A 16,279-nucleotide genomic window follows, 5' to 3' on the forward strand; every position below is an offset into this window, starting at 1 on the left:
TTATCCTCTTACTCCATGCCTGTTTAGTTTCCTTAAAAGCTTTTGGTCAGGAACTTTGTCAAAGCCCTTTTGGAAGTTGTAGACTATGTCAACTGGATCATGTTTACACACATGCTTGTCAACCTTCTCCTTTGAAGAACTCCAGAGATTTCCAAGAGGTGGGATTTCCTTTAAAAACGCAATCTTGGTTCCTCCCATGTATATCATATTTATACATCCATTGCGACATGCTGCTGCTATTGGAGTTCCTGCGAATTGGCTTGGTGTACACACCAGGCTGCTGGGCCTGGCTGCCTAGCTCTCCCTGGGACCTGTTTTATATTTGTCATTGTATTTCCCAGTCAGTTACCAATCCGACACAAAGCAAAAGGTTAACCACTGCCATCACTAATCTAGCTATTTCACCTTCCAGTTCCTCTACAGCTTTTGGGTAATTGTTATCCCGTTCTGGTAACGAGTTACTATTCATAGGTTAGTAGTAACCCTAACGTTCTCTTCAGAGAGATTCTCAGATGATTCCCTCCACAAAGTAAGATTTCGGTGTGGGAATGTCACTGGTTTTCTTCCACTATGAACACTAGATGCCAAAGAAGTATTTTTAGGTTGTTAGCAATAGCCTTATCTTGGCAGAGAATTCCTTTCATGTCTTGATCATGTGTTGGCCTTAACAGGCTTCTTGTTCTGATATGAAGAAAGATTTACTGATGGTGTTGATTCTTCTGCGAAGTGCCCCTTAAACTGTTTGTCAGTCTCAGTTCTGCAGTTTCACATTTAATCTGCCAGAGTTTATGATCCCTTCTATTTCCTCTATTTGCATATAGACATCAGGTTTTCAGAGGATACTTTCTGCCTTTCATATCGTCTCTGACCCTGCTGCATAGCCTCACAACCTTCCCGTTGCCCTCTGCAGTTCTGCTGTGCCATCTTTCTTTCCAGGGATGGGACAGATGAGACTGCTGCTCAGATGCTTCACCATTCACTGCACAGGTAGCTTCATGCCTGTCATGCAGAAGTGCAAAAGAATTGCCTGGAAGTTTCAAAGAAAACCTTTCTGATTTAAGGTGGACCTAAACAAGCAGGAGAAATACATGCCATGATGTTCCTTATAATCTACAGAATTTAGGTAGGATTAAATTTTTGGATGAAAAAGGACTCATAAATCTTTACAGGAAAGAAAAGTACGTTATGAGAACTAGCTTCGTGAAGTGTGTAAAACAGAAAAGGTGGCAAGAGCTGCAAAGAAAATATACCTAAAATTATAGTTCTGTTTAACTGCTAACTAGAAATGGGATGCAGAAACATGCTGTTCATGTTCTTCAAAGTAATGGTACTGTGTACACACTAGCTATAAACAAGAGTACAGCTAGAAGAGGAACACCAAATTTAAATTTCTAATCTTCAAATACCAAAAGAAATAGTAAGTTTCCAAACGTGCTAGGCATTATTTGCATATCCCACACATCCTTGTCTATGGTGAGCCTGTAACAAGCTCTCAGATTTCCTTGCCTAACTCCTATGTTTGGTGTGGCACCAAGACATCTTCGGCACAGGCGGGATAGATGCATGAGCAGTCCATTGCACAGCCCCTCTCCCCCTGCCTGGAAATGGCAATTGGAAAGCACATGGAGGCAAGTCTCTCATGTCTGACTGCTAAGCTACAGGGTCAAACTTCCCACTGAAACTCAATTATTCCACAATTTTGTGATATGGGGATTGAATATACTGACAGAGGTTACAGACCATAAGCTTCACCAGGCAGAAGAGTTACTCAGATAATCTTCTGTATTCAGCAAAAGGGAGGAGAAGGCCATTTCAGGATCTCTCTCAATCTTTGACCAAAAGAAGGAATAAAGGTAGGGGGGAGACATTTAGAAAGAGATTCAAATATTTCTGAATTTAAAAAAAAAAATCCAATGTTTAGGGGAATCAAACAGGTGTATTTGGAAGACAAACATTTAAGTCATATCTTTAAATAGAAAATAAAACAGGAATGTATGCTGATGTTACCATGGCTTGCCTTTTTTTCTCTCTCTCCCTTTTTTTTTATATAATTTGAGGGAAAAAAATAGCATATAAGGCTGATTGCTATCTACAGGACTGAATTTCTAGGACATGTAAACCCATAACAGTATCATACAAGGTTAAAAAAAAAGATAAAAATATGTTTAATTGCACTTTAGTTTTCACCTCTGTAAAGACCATATCAAACTCAAAGGCCTTCAAACTACTTCTGTCTTGCCTTCAGTCCTTACAACTTTAACTGCTGCTGCTGGAAAGCCACAGGGAAATTAAAGAAAGGACACAGCAAGTCTTCTACCTGTATTTATGAAATTTGAGGACAAATCTTCATGTTAGTCATACCTGAACCTCCTGCTAAATTGAATTAAGTGTCCTACTGTAAAGTCATTACCTTCATCTAGTTTATATTTCTCGAATTCAGTTCAGCACTATCTACACATCTATATGAGACGCACACTCTTTTAAAGACTATCTGGGAAGGGCTTTGTACATACACCCACACAAGCACATGAATACCAGACCTTTCCAAGTGTAGCTTCCTAGTATCACTTAATCTCACAAAGCAATAAAATCATGGCAATATACTTCTGCCTGGTTACAATCCCACAGATCTTCAACACTAAATATAGTTACTAATCTTGAAAATTTTGCTTGTTTTGCTACTACCTTTTATTTTTCTACCAAACTTGCAATTGGTATAGCATTCAACACTTTCATAATAATATTAAAGAATGCATTAGTATATAAGTCTCCTTCAGAGGTGGAACACTCTTGCCAAACTATTTCATCCTGCACTGAAACTTGACATGAAATTATGCATCCAGTTGTGTCTAGCTGTGAAGTACGCTATACTTAAAAAATAACAAAAAAGTTGCTCGTTTACAAATTCTTAAAGTTGTGACAAAAAAACCCTTCTGTTTACATACATACATACCCGGGTAGCTCAACTGATAGAGCAGCAGACTTTTAATCTGACGGTTCGGGGTTCAAGTCCCTGGTCGGGCACTGCCACCTTCTTCCCTTTATCTTAACGAGGTGGTTGGTGACAGCCAACATGGCTTCACTAAGGGGAAATCCTGCCTGACCAATTTGGTGGCCTTCTATGATGGAGCCACGGAACTGATGGACAGCGGCAGAGCAGTTGATGTCATCTACCTGGACTTGTGCAAAGCGTTCGACACTGTCCCGCACGACATCCTTGTCTCTAAATTGGAGAGACATCAATTTGATAGATGGACCACTCGGTGGATCAAAAACTGGCTCGATGGCCGCACGCAAAGAGTTGTGGTAAATGGCTCTATGTCCAGTTGGAAACCTGTAACGAGTGGTGTCCCTCAGGGATCGGTGTTGGGACCGGTCCTGTTCAACATCTTTGTCGGCGACATGGACAGTGGGATTGAGTGCGCCCTCAGCAAGTTTGCCAATGACACCAAGTTGTGTGGTTCGGTTGATACGCTGGAGGGAAGGGATGCCATCCAGAGGGACCTTGACACGCTTGTGAGGTGGGCCGATGCCAACCTTATGAAGTTTAACCAAGCCAAGTGTAAGGTCCTACACCTGGGTTGGGGCAATCCCAGGCACTGCTACAGGTTGGGTGAAGAAGAGATTCAGAGCAGCCCTGCCAAGAAGGACTTGGGGGTGTTGGTTGACGAGAAGCCTAACACGAGCCAGCAGTGTGCGCTTGCAGCCCAGAAAGCCAACCGTATCCTGGGCTGCATCAAAAGAAGCGTGACCAGCAGGTCAAAGGAGGTGATCCTGCCCCTCTACTCTGCTCTCATGAGACCTCACTTGGAGTACTGTGTACAGTTCTGGTGTCCTCAACATAAAAAGGACATGGAGCTGTTGGAGCGAGTCCAGAGGAGGGCCACGAGGATCATAAGAGGGCTGGAGCACCTCCCATATGAAGACAGGCTGAGAGAGTTGGGGCTGTTGAGCCTGGAGAAGAGAAGGCTGCGTGGTGACCTCATAGCAGCCTTCCAGTATCTGAAGGGGGTCTGCAAGGATGCTGGGGAGGGACTCTTCCTTAGGGACTGTAGTGGTAGGACAAGGGGTAATGGGTTCAAACTTAAACAGGGGAAGTTTAGATTAGATATAAGGAAGAAGTTCTTTACAGTGAGGGTGGTGAAGCACTGGAATGGGTTGCCCAGGGAGGTTGTGGATGCTCCATCCCTGGCGGTGTTCAAGGCCAGGTTGGACAGAGCCTTGAGCCACGTGGTTTAGGGCAAGGTGTCCCTGCCCATGGCAGAGGGGTTGGAACTAGATGATCTTAAGGTCCTTTCCAACCCTTACGATTCTATGATTCTATGATTCTATGATTCTATATATATGTATTTGAAATACTGATAGAAGCTTTTACTCAGGCTACATGATGTTCGTAATAATTTTAAATGCTCCTGTTCAAAATCTTTGGATTTCTCACAGAGCATGCAGTGGTGTTGCATGGCATTACATTCCTCACACCCAGGGTTCTTGGCAATCCGTATAGAACTGACCTAATCTACCGTGCAGTACCATAAAATCACAGAGCTTCTTGGATTGAAGGAGACCTTAAAGCTCATCCAGTTTCAACCTCATACCACAGGCAGGGACACCTTCCATTAGACCACGTTGCTCCAAGCCCTGTCCAACCTGGTCTTGAACACTGCCAGGGATGGGGCAGCCACAGCTTCTCTGGGCAACCTGTGCCAGCACCTCTCCACCTTCATCACAAAACATTTCTTCTTTATATTTATTCTAAATCTACCTTCTTTTAGTTTAAAACTGTTGCACCATGTCCTGCTTCTACCAGCCCTGCTATAAAGCCTCTCTCCATCTTTCTTACATCTACTAACTTCCACTAGCAGTAATAACAGCTTTGGGCTGACTGTCAAGAGCAAAACAGTTTCTACTTGTTTCAAAATGCATCCAGAACTGAAGAAATATTTTTAAGAAAGGAGATGACGCCCTCAAGAGTGTGTTCCCATAACGATACTGTTAAATGATAAAAGTTTTGAGAAAAAAAGTCTCAGTCAAATGAAGTCCCATTACCTTACCTCCCACCTAGTCTTCAGTGCAGAGAATATACTGTATCTGTATTACCTTTAACATACTTCAGTATCCTTACAGTGCTTGAACATTTTTAATATTTTCATAACTAATTTTGTGCCAGAGTTATTAATTCATATAAGACAACTTCAAATGCTCAGTTAAATCTAGCAGCAAAATCAATGTGTTTTATGGGGCCTCCATCTCCCTGTGAAATAAATGGAAAATTTTCTCCCATTGTGCTGCTCAACCTGAAACAAGCACCAAGCATTTGATGGACATGGAGCTGTTGGAGCGAGTCCAGAGGAGGGCCACGAGGATCATAAGAGGGCTGGAGCACCTCCCGTATGAAGACAGGCTGAGAGAGTTGGGGCTGTTGAGCCTGGAGAAGAGAAGGCTGCGTGGAGACCTCAGAGCAGCCTTCCAGTATCTGAAGGGGGTCTATAAGGATGCTGGGGAAGGACTCTTCCTTAGGGACTGTAGAGGTAGGACAAGGGATAATGGGTTCAAACTTAAACAGGGGAAGTTTAGATTAGATATAAGGAAGAAGTTCTTTACAGTGAAGGTGGTGAAGCACTGGAATGGGTTGCCCAGGGAGGTTGTGGATGCTCCATCCCTGGCGGTGTTCAAGGCCAGGTTGGACAGAGCCTTGAGCCACGTGGTTTAGGGCAAGGTGTCCCTGCCCATGGCAGGGGGGTTGGAACTAGATGATCTTAAGGTCCTTTCCAACCCTTACTATTCTATGATTCTATGATTGAAAATACACAGAATATCCAGTCTTCAGGTGAGACTAAAGGAGTGCTTCCGTATTCCCACTTGACAGAACCATTTGTACAGGTGCAAACTTGCTAACACCTCTGAAATGTTGCTCTGTTAGGTACAGTATAGAAATTATTATTTGCAGTAGGTACTTTTTTCTCTCCAGTGCTTGTGACATAGAGGCAGCATAACACAATATTAATGAGGAATTAGAGTGATGGCCAACAGGACAAGAGTGTCCACCCAAGCTGTCTAAGCTGGTTTAAGCAGAAAAAGTTGGGTTTTGAAGGACAGTAGTGAAGATGGAAAACATCAGTGTGGTTACCATGGGATAAAGACAAACCATCAGTAGGTCCCATACATTAAATGTTTCTATCTACGTTTTTCTCTTAATAATAGACTACACAATTTTGCAACTGTTCCACTACTTTACAGATTCTCTTACACTATATATGTGATGGGCCTGCCCATAGGGATACAGAAATAGACAATTAATGTCATTATCGTCCTTCTTCTTGAATGTTCATAAATAATAGAGGACTTACTGAAAAGTGGGCACAGACTAAGCTAAGGCACAGCAATATGGCTGTAGATACGCTTCCTTATAAGCTAATGTCAGATAATATTTTTATTCGCCTATACTTGCGTAAGAAATAAAGTGTACCATTTCCATTTTGTTCATAAAGTATGTCTGCAATGTAAAACACATCATGGTTATAAATGCTTCCCAAACCCATTCAGACATTAGTTTAAATTTATACTACTACTTTCATTGATAAATACACAGATGTAAAAAAAAAACACAGATGTGAAACTATTCAAGATTCAGAATTATTCTTTACCTTTTGCTAGCATGCTTGCAGCATTCCACATGTCCTAGTTCCAACCTCCCTACACCTTCCATTCAACAGAAATGAGGACATCTTTGTCCACCCTAACTAAACTGGACAAAACTAAACAAAAGACTGGGTGTTTACAATGCTTCAGTATCTTTTCTTTGAAACATTCTTCATGAAAACTGTCATATGGTTAGATAATGGCTAACTACAGTATTTTCATAGGCACTATATAAAATAAAAGAAAATATGAAAAGACTGTGGTTGTAAATTCAATTTTTGAAAGAAACAAAACCAAGATCAACTGAGCTCTTTGCCATGGATTATACTCACATCAGCATAATGCCCCTTCATATCACAGCGACTGCAGTGTTTATTCCAATAGGGTCTCTCAACACATTCCTTGAAATAGTGGCCAGGCAAACAGCAGTTTAAGCAAAAACGTGCTGGGCAACTGTTTTGTAGATGACCTCTTTCTGCACACAGGCAACAAGGAGGAACTTTCTGTGGAGAAACAAAAAAAGAAGTAAGTGAGAATGTTTCAAAAGACTACTGAAAATTAACAAAAAAAAAAAAAAAGAGGAAATAAAGAAGAAACTAGGCCAAATAAATGTCTACTACTTCCTAACACTTGCAGAGGTGTTATGTTTCATCAAGAAACTGAACTGAAGGAGGTCTATGAATCTCAGAGTAAAACTCAAAGTCGTAACTCCATAGACTCCCTGTGCTTTCTTGACTTGGACCTTGCCTCAGAAGCACTTGCCAAATGCCCAGTGCCCTTGTTACTGGCTCAGTGAATATAGCAAAAACCACCATTAAACCAGAAAGTGTATTTCACTGAGAGCAGGAGTGTTGAACACTTCATATGAACACTTACTTTTTTACTAGATTTCTTAAAAGATGAAAACCAGAACCATATCATAGGAACATGATACACAGTTTGTAACACAACGCACTGGACTGATTTGTAAACATGGTCTGTGCCATAGACCAATGCACTGTGGGTAGGCTGGGGTGGGCAAGAGGCTGGTGGGGACTGAGCTGGACGGCTGATCCCAACTGCCCAAAGGGACCTCTGTACAATAGAGCAACAGAACTGAGGGTAGGGAGGTTCTCCAAAGTAGCTGTTGCTCAGGGACTGGCTGGGCATCAGCCTGCTGTGGTGAGTGATAAGTTGCTGTTTTTTTTAACTTCACTTAGTATACTGTCTTGATCTCGACCTGTGAGTTTTTCTTGCTTCTGCTCTTCCAGTTCTTTCCACCAGCCCATACGGGATGTGTAAGTGAGCAGCTGGGTGAGGGCTTAGCTGCCAGCTGTGGTCAGCCCACCATAACCACTTGGCTACATGCCTTGTGACTCACACAAATAAGCATGTGGGGTGAATAATATAAAATGGTGGAAACTACTCTGAGGCCAGACCTGTATCTCTTTAAAGCCACTTTTTCCAGTGAGCAAGTGTATCTTCAGCTGGGTGGGATGCAATCACTCAAAGTCTTGGTGTGGGTAATAGTCTCAGGGATACAGGTTTTTACAGACTCTGTTGTGGGGACTGGTAATCCGGGCTCTCATATAAGTGCTCCCACTTCTCCACACTATAGGGATTGATTTTTAAACCTCTAGCCCCTGGACAAATTTTCTGAATATCTGGCATCTATCTGAGCTGCTTAAAGTTATTTCCAATTTCCTTTTGTCTATAATTTTTAACATTATTCATATCATGGTTCATCATTGAGATACCCGCTTTCATTCATTTACTAAGGGTGATTTTTGGATTCCTTATGTTGTTCTTGTTGAAAATACATTTGAAAAACATTTTACATGTTAAAACTGGTTTCACCAGATTAAAAAAAAAAAAGTTTCTGTATTATACTTGACTCTTTTTGCTTCATTTATACTTACAGATTTTTTATTTTATAAAAGCAATGACATCCACAAAACAGACAGCTAATTTATATAGTAAACTGATCTTGTGCGAGCTATCCTTTAACTTGGAGCAACCTTTCAAAGAAATAATAAACTACTGAAGCAATGCTTCTACTGGCAAGCACAAAAGAGTAGTAAAAAAATAGCTGAATCTACAAGTAATTTAAGTGTTGCATTTACCTTCGGAGTAGGGCAGTTCTTGGACAAATGACCTGGTCTACTGCAATTTCTACAGGTAACATTTTTAGCAGCTGTATAGTACCGCATACTGCTGTGTCTCACACTCCCATAGTTAGAAATCTGTGCCTGGTGAGACAAGAAGAGAGAAATGTATTTATTTTTTGAGATTCTCTGGCTTAGCGTTTGTTAGAACTGGAAATTTGTAAAGGTCACTGCTGGTAGTTTTCAGTTAGAAATACAATTTTTTATAATTTACACATCCAGGTTTGAACTGGATAATTCTGTTATAGAGAAAACCTTCATTGTCTAGAAGAAAAGTATTATCTTGTTCAAACTTCCACTTTGGGACATTCTTTTTTGCTCTTTAAAATTGCAGTTAGGAAGTTATGCTTTCCCTTGGTTAGTTAAGCCACTTTTACTCACTATGTTTCCTGATAAACTGGAGTTTTTCCCAGAATACAAATACAACTAACATTAGTTGCAAATGCAAGTTACACATTCCCTTGCACACATAAAGAGAAACTTCTTGGACAAAGTACAATGCTATACAAGTCTAGACCAAATCTGCAATTTGCAATTGTAAGGAAAGATTTAAAAAGGAAAAAGACGAAAAAAAGAGAAGCTGGAAACAACTCTCTCTCTCCCAGTGACCTCACACATACTTTTTGTGTAGGCAGACAGAACTGAAAATGCTACGTTCAACCTCTACTGTTTACCAAACATCACAGATTTTAAAAACTGAATTAAAATTTTGGCCAAGTGAACAGGAGAGGTACAAAAATACCATTTCTCCTAAGGGAAATAATTTGCTAATGTCACCTCATTATGTAAGCTTTACTGAACCTTGGGAGGAGAAAAAAAGGAGTTGGACCTTACAGCAAAAGCTTACTCGTTGTGGATGATGTGACACCTTGCACACATACTGCAGGTTACAGCCTACCGATACCAATGCGTGAGCTGAGCCTCTGGAAGCACAGGGAGACTAGCCAAACACAGACAGCTCATTCCTGCCTATAGGAATGGGACAGCTGCCACAAAACAACTGCTAGTATTTGAAGAAACTTGGAAGGAATAGCCTGCTTCCTCCTCACAGAGTGTATGGAGCTGCTCTGATTCCCACATCCTCTTCCCTCTCTGCTCGTGTGCCTGCCCCAACACATGAACTTCTACCTCCTGTACAAGAGCTCATGCTACGCCTGCCTTTGGGAGGCTCAGGATTCCACACGGAAACTACAGATGGAATTTTCAATCCCGTTCATCTTGCTCTGCTTATTAATAAACATAAAAATAAAGAATTATGGAACAACTTGGTTGTCTGTGTTACCTCTAAGTCTTTATTACAGATGGACCAGTCCACATCAACTTCTCCTGAAAAACAGAAATAAAATCAATTGTATTTAATTTATAAGAAGATATTTCTATAATATAATCAACATTATGATTGCTGAACTTACTGAAATTGACAATACCAATGTCATGTATGTACGTACCAAAGCGGAGAAATTAATTCAATCTTCAGCGCAGGAAAGCTATCAACCTGCTTGGTACCAAACCTGATTCACCTTAAAATTGGCACATGTCCAGCTATTGGGTGGACTGTATTTGACACTACCCTCTTGTCTTGCCTCTCAGGGCATAAACTCAGAGAAGGATTTAATTTCTTCAGAGGCAGGGACTCCAAAGCTTCCGATTGAGTTATCTTTGCTTGCACTCCTGGGGATGCCCAGCTCAAATCCAGAGGTTGCCAGAGCTATAGCACATGGAACAGTAAGTTAACACACAGCATAAAATAAATATTCTCCTTGCGAATTCACAAAATCTGTGTCTTCAGCACTGCTTTCTGATCACTGCATGCCAAAATGACTTTATGCATAACCACAGCAACTAAGACTGTAAGCTAAGTAACTCTATTTCAGAACAGAATTTGGTAATGTGCAATAAATCAGGACAACACACTAAATTATCAGCTGTCACACCATAACCTTCTCACACATGGCCTTTGGACTGGCAGAAGAAGAAAAAATCAGAAAGGAAATAAAAGGCAGTTAGCTAAAAGAATAGGGATGTAGTCACAGCTGTTTAAAAATTCTGCATGTCAACACTGTTTACTTCTCTCACTGTGCAAAGACAGCTGAACCACTTAATCTTTTTCATTGTTAAGGGAGGATTTGTGTCAACAGAAGTGTCCACCTTACCTGTACTTTTACAGTAACCGTTACAACTTGTGCGAACATTAATGCCGTGTATTTGCAGACTTTTTAATGCAAATTGTCCCATCCTGCTCCCAAAATCCAAATCTGAAGCATCTACACGTTACTGACACAAATCACACCACCAAGATTTACAAACACTAAAAAAAGGCAAAAATTTTATCTGCTTTTGATTGTACTATTCATTTCCAATAAAAGGCAGATGACGAGAAATTAAAATTATATCATCTGTAACATCATGTCTAACTCTTCATTTACTGAAAATGTCAATAATTTCAGCTGAAGTGTGTAATGCAGTATCTGGATACAACGTATATCACTCAAACATATAACAGGTGCTTTAAAGCATGCTACGTGCTTGCTGTTCTTCATCCGAAAGTCGGGGCTAATACTATCTGCTCTAATCTGAACAGCACTCTGAAATATTTTTAGTTTCAACACTAATGCCAACAATGCCAACGACCGTCACAGAAACATTAATAATGAATTAACTGGCCTATTTGTAAAGCAATTTGAATGCTGTGTCATACCTACGCTGTGGAATGCATGGCAGCTCCCACAGCAAGAACTTCAATTCAAGTACCCAACACATCCTTCACCCAAGCACCGTCAGTCAGGGTAAGAAGCCACCACCAAAACGAGAGGTCGTACCATGCCCGCAGCCCTGGAGAATGCTTCTCCCAGGCTCAGGGTCCTCACAGAGAGGGTGGCAAGGAAAGCACCGAGCCAGCTCTCTGCAGTGGATGCATGTTGCGGGTATGGCAGAGGGAAAATGATGCCTTTTGGTGTCTAGTCATTAAAAGTAAAGAAACATGCTGACATATTTGAGTGCATTATTTATTACTCAGAAGTCTGTTCAGGAAATTAATTCATAAAGAAAAATATATTTGTAATTCAAAACTCTGCCCTGGCAATCAGTACTGTGAGTGCTGTGTTTCAGAGAGATGCACAGGCAGGATGGTTGACAGGTTACAGATCAAATTACCAGTGAATTAACTCCTGTTAATCATTAGGTGTGTCCTTCCTGAGGACAAACCAACTAAGTTTCTCTTCTGCACTGTCAAAATCCCCTGCTTCATAGGGGAAAACCACGATACAATCATTCAAATATTCCTAATGCCAGAAACTAAACCTTGCTCTAATCAGAAAATAAATGAGATCTTTAATGATGAAATATCACAAGATCTCTCTTAGCTAAATCCGTTAGGTGACCTAAAAGTTAAGCCTAATTCACAACAGATTGCATGAGGCTTTGTTTTTACTCACAATAAATTCTTCACACTGAAATATGTATGAAGAGTTATGCTACTGCAACTAACCTGAAATCTTGCTTTAGGAACAAGAAAATTCTGCAGTAACTTTTCTCATTGACCACAGCATTTTGCCTGCCACTAAATCATGAAATAAATCACGAAGCTTTGCCCAAGTTGACAAATGCCTCCCCTCTTCCCTGATGTAGTTTGTGTATTTTGGTAAATTAACTTGTCCAAGAGGCACTTCCAGTCCCTGGGTGGCTGCGGGTCCGTCTGAGCTGACTCTGGCCACTCCACCAGCCTTGCTGCGACCCTTCACTCGTCCTCCAGCCGCAAGACGCACCATAATGATGAAGACTCCTCTGTACCATGCTCTCCCTGGTCTGTAGCACCCGTCACCTTTGTTTTCACTCCTTAATGCTCAGAGCCATGCAGGCGACAGGCCTGGGAACACAGGTCTGGAGAAGCTCTTCCCCGAGGACACAGTGGTGGCTCATCCCGCAGCCCTGGGGGTGGATGTGCAGCTGGCACCTCTCACCACCTCGGGTGCCCAACGATGATGCTCTCCCACCCCACAACCTCAGCCAGCAGCCTCAGACCCCCCTCCCGAGACTGAGAGGGTGATTTAGGCCAAAGCACAGGCATAAACCACGCATACTAATTACTGATAGTTTCCGCAAAGGCTGGTACAATGAAATCTGCCACCTGATGTTTCCCAAGGCCAAGCCAGCGCAGTGTTAAGGCATTTCAATCTTTTTTCAGATGGACACACACATAGAGGGTGGATTTCTGCCTTAAGGAAAGTGGCTATGAGTACTTTATTTTTACTCTTAAGAAAGCAGCAGTTTAAAAACTATTCAGATAATCTCAAGACTTTCCTCTTTTTTCTATGGAGAAGTTGCACACACAAAATTTACATTACTTAAAGGGTCCTGTGAGTTTACAGTGTATTAATAAAATCTTCCAGAATATCTCCTTTTATTCTTCCTCATCTTCATTTGTTAAAAGCTATATCCTTTTTAATATTAATTTCTATAAGCCAATGAAAAATATTACTTTGTCATATAAACTTCTTACATTTATACTTTGCAAAAATTGATTTGTGTAACTGCTGAACACAGAAAGAAGAGGAATGGAAGCTCTGTGCATAGTTCTTCCTGTATAAAGTATCACACTTTGCCTGTCCTGTGCCCCTGTACAATAGGATAAATGGTAAGCAACAGCTTTGCTTTCATTTAAAGAGAAATTTTGAAAGATCATTGAGATTCACATGTATCCCTCCACCAGCATGAAAATGTAAATTTCCAAGCAGTGCTCATGGTGAAGCCAGATTTAGGACCACTGTTCAATGTGCATTCAAGCTTTCCCTTTTTCATTCCAGAAAGCGAGAGGAGGGGAGGAGGGAGGACAAGGACCAGCAGTCAAAACCCAAAATTGCCCGGAGGAACAATCTGTTTCCACAGAACAAAAAACTGACTTAGAATAAACAATAAACTGTTCAGGAGATTTCCTTATCTGCTGTACCACCAATGATCCCAGCGGCTGAGCCAGCCACCCCAGCTCGGCAGGGCACAGTTGGGCCCTGGCCTTTTGATACCACCAAAAGTCACTTTTATTTCACTCATCAGAGCTGGGAGAAAACACGTCTGTTCTCCATGCAAGTGCAGCCTGCTCTGCAAAGGTTTATTTTATTGCCTCAATTAACAACACAGAGAAACTGTAGAGCATGGACATTCAACTTTTTGAAAATAAACATTAATTTTCTAAAAGGGGAAGGGAAGTGGCCCTCCTCCTTCCTTCTAATTGGAAAATACATGCAGTATGTATTTTATTTACTTTAGTTTATGATCAACTCAGTGAAACAGGCTGCTTCAAGCTGTGACAGTACAATATGTGGCCTGAAGGGCAAATATGTTTCAAAGCTGGGCTTTAAAAATTGGATTTTGACTGCTAATTAATATAGCACATTACAGAACAGAGAACCCTAATTACATTCTACTGCAAGACCTCTGTGGCAAGGACTGTTTCAGACACATCTTTGAACAATATTTAGCATGTCAGAACACAGCTTCTACTCCTACTGGAGTAAGGAATAACATTTTAAAATGGTAAGGGGTTTAACCCCTAAAAATCATTTAGATCTGTAAGAACTTACATTGTGACATTTTACACGTATCTGTAAAATTCTGTTTATGTTTCAGCCAAACTGATTCAAGTCTTATTGTAGTGTAATTTCCTGTAATGAGCTTCACTTTTTTTGTGTTCAAGTAGCCCTTCTTCCAAAAAATGCAAGTATGAAGTTCCAGCTCCATCCCAACACGGACAACTCCCTGCAGGGTACCAGGGCTAGGAGATAACACAGCAGCCACAGCGCATGAAGTCCTTTCTGCACCACCCAGTTACTCATATTAACTCCAGTGGAGAAGGAATGGTATTTTTCTTAGACACTTCTAGGGATTTCTCACTTTGATGAGAAAAAAGTTATTTATTTAAAAAAAAAAAAAAAAAGACACCTGCGGTTATAATGGATTACATGTCAATATCTCTTTAAAGCAACTTTACGAGATCCATAAATTCCCACAGAGAAACCAGTTGATGTAATCATTGACAGAGGTTGAATTTGAGAAATTTTCTCATAGCAAGGAAAGAGTCTCCTGCTTCTCCCCTTGATTTCTTACACATGTATATATATATATATATGCCATAATATGCACATTTTTTGTCAGTGGGAAAATACCTGCAATATTTTATTTTTAGCAACTTTTATCTGATCCAGCATGACGTTTTTGAAAACCATCACAAAATTAGAAGGACAACAGTGAACAAACAAGAAAGTTCAACCCTTTTTTAAAGGAATTTAAATGTAAGAAGTTGGTTGAAGCAAAGGTAGCATTGGCCAAGAGCATATCAGTGTTTAAAAAGAAAAAAGCCATAACTCTGCACAGTCCTGCATAAGTGAAAAAAACCCCAAAACCCAACAAAACCAAACCAAGACCTACTGAAGTAACCTTAAGCAACTTAGGCAGCCATTACCCCTGGGAGAAGACTTAACCGTCACTGCAAGAGAAGAAAAGTCTGACGGTTGGGGGCTATGACATGGTACTTCTAATCCCCTGGCAGCATGTTCTGCAGGGGCCAGCTGCAAGGCTGGAGATGCAGTTCTCAAGAAGACTCACAGGTCATTAAGTTAAATACACGTGAATTAAGAGCACTTAACCATGCAGAAATGTGTGCTTTTGATATTTATGCAGGCATTAAGAAATACAAAAATCACCCAGGTGTAAGGACATCCTGCATCTTCTTATGGAGTGCCAGGCATCTAGTATTTGCACTTCAGCCCTGTACCTCTTTTCTTATAGCTGAACTGTCAGACAACTTCTCTAATGTTAAATCTTGCAGCTTCTTCCAAGTGCATGCCCTTCTGTACCCCCCCAACTCCATATATTCTTATGGCCATGTAGGCATAAGATGTTTCACACACTAAGTGGGAATAAAAATGTGCTGTGAAAAAAGCCAATGATAACATAATTCTGTAAATCACATTCTTTAAAATACGTACACTACCAAATTGCCAGAACGCACAGACACATTTTAAAACTCAAACGTGGTTTTTTTCTGTTATGTAAGTATGCATAATTTTCTGTCTGTTTTCTGTCTCACGCTATAAACGCTGCTTCCTTTAAGTCTTGACCACTGCTAGTAACGTTAACTCACAAAACTCAGTGGCTCATGATTTTCAAAGCTTAGCGCAACATTTGCAGAACAAAGTAGGTTTTTCTCTCTTTTTGGTGGGTACAAGTATGGGGACCACAGGAACAGTTAAATTCATGGCATGGTTGGTCTACCACACAGCCGGGGGAATTCTTTAAATAGAGCCTGTCACTCTCTCTGCCCATCAATGGGATTTCCTTCTCAAACTGCTGATTCGTTCAGGTACACAACAGAGGAAATTTCAGTTAACCTTTGTTTCACCCCGGGGAAAAATCTGTCTGAAAAGTATAAAATGAATAGGTTAAAAAAAAAAAAAGAAAAAAGAAAAAGAGAAAGAAAAGCTGCAGGGTTATTCTTCCTAGTG

General features: G+C 40.8%; 1 protein-coding gene across 6 annotated transcripts in view; it reads right to left on the bottom strand.

Annotated features, from left to right (window-relative positions):
- Nucleotides 1-16,279, bottom strand: part of ZCCHC7 (zinc finger CCHC-type containing 7) — a 120,989-nt gene that overhangs the window by 31,271 nt on the left and 73,439 nt on the right. For all 6 annotated transcript variants that reach the window (XM_030470735.1, XM_030470733.1, XM_030470734.1 and 3 more), the window contains 3 exons: nt 10,066-10,109; nt 8,742-8,867; nt 6,972-7,142 (listed from right to left, as the gene is read on the bottom strand). In XM_030470735.1, the coding sequence (XP_030326595.1) occupies nt 6,972-7,142; nt 8,742-8,867; nt 10,066-10,109 (341 nt within the window). The remainder of the gene's footprint in view (nt 1-6,971; nt 7,143-8,741; nt 8,868-10,065; nt 10,110-16,279) is intronic.

The sequence above is a fragment of the Strigops habroptila genome, chromosome Z (assembly GCF_004027225.2).
Source record: "Strigops habroptila isolate Jane chromosome Z, bStrHab1.2.pri, whole genome shotgun sequence".
In the NCBI taxonomy this organism is placed as follows: domain Eukaryota; kingdom Metazoa; phylum Chordata; class Aves; order Psittaciformes; family Psittacidae; genus Strigops; species Strigops habroptila.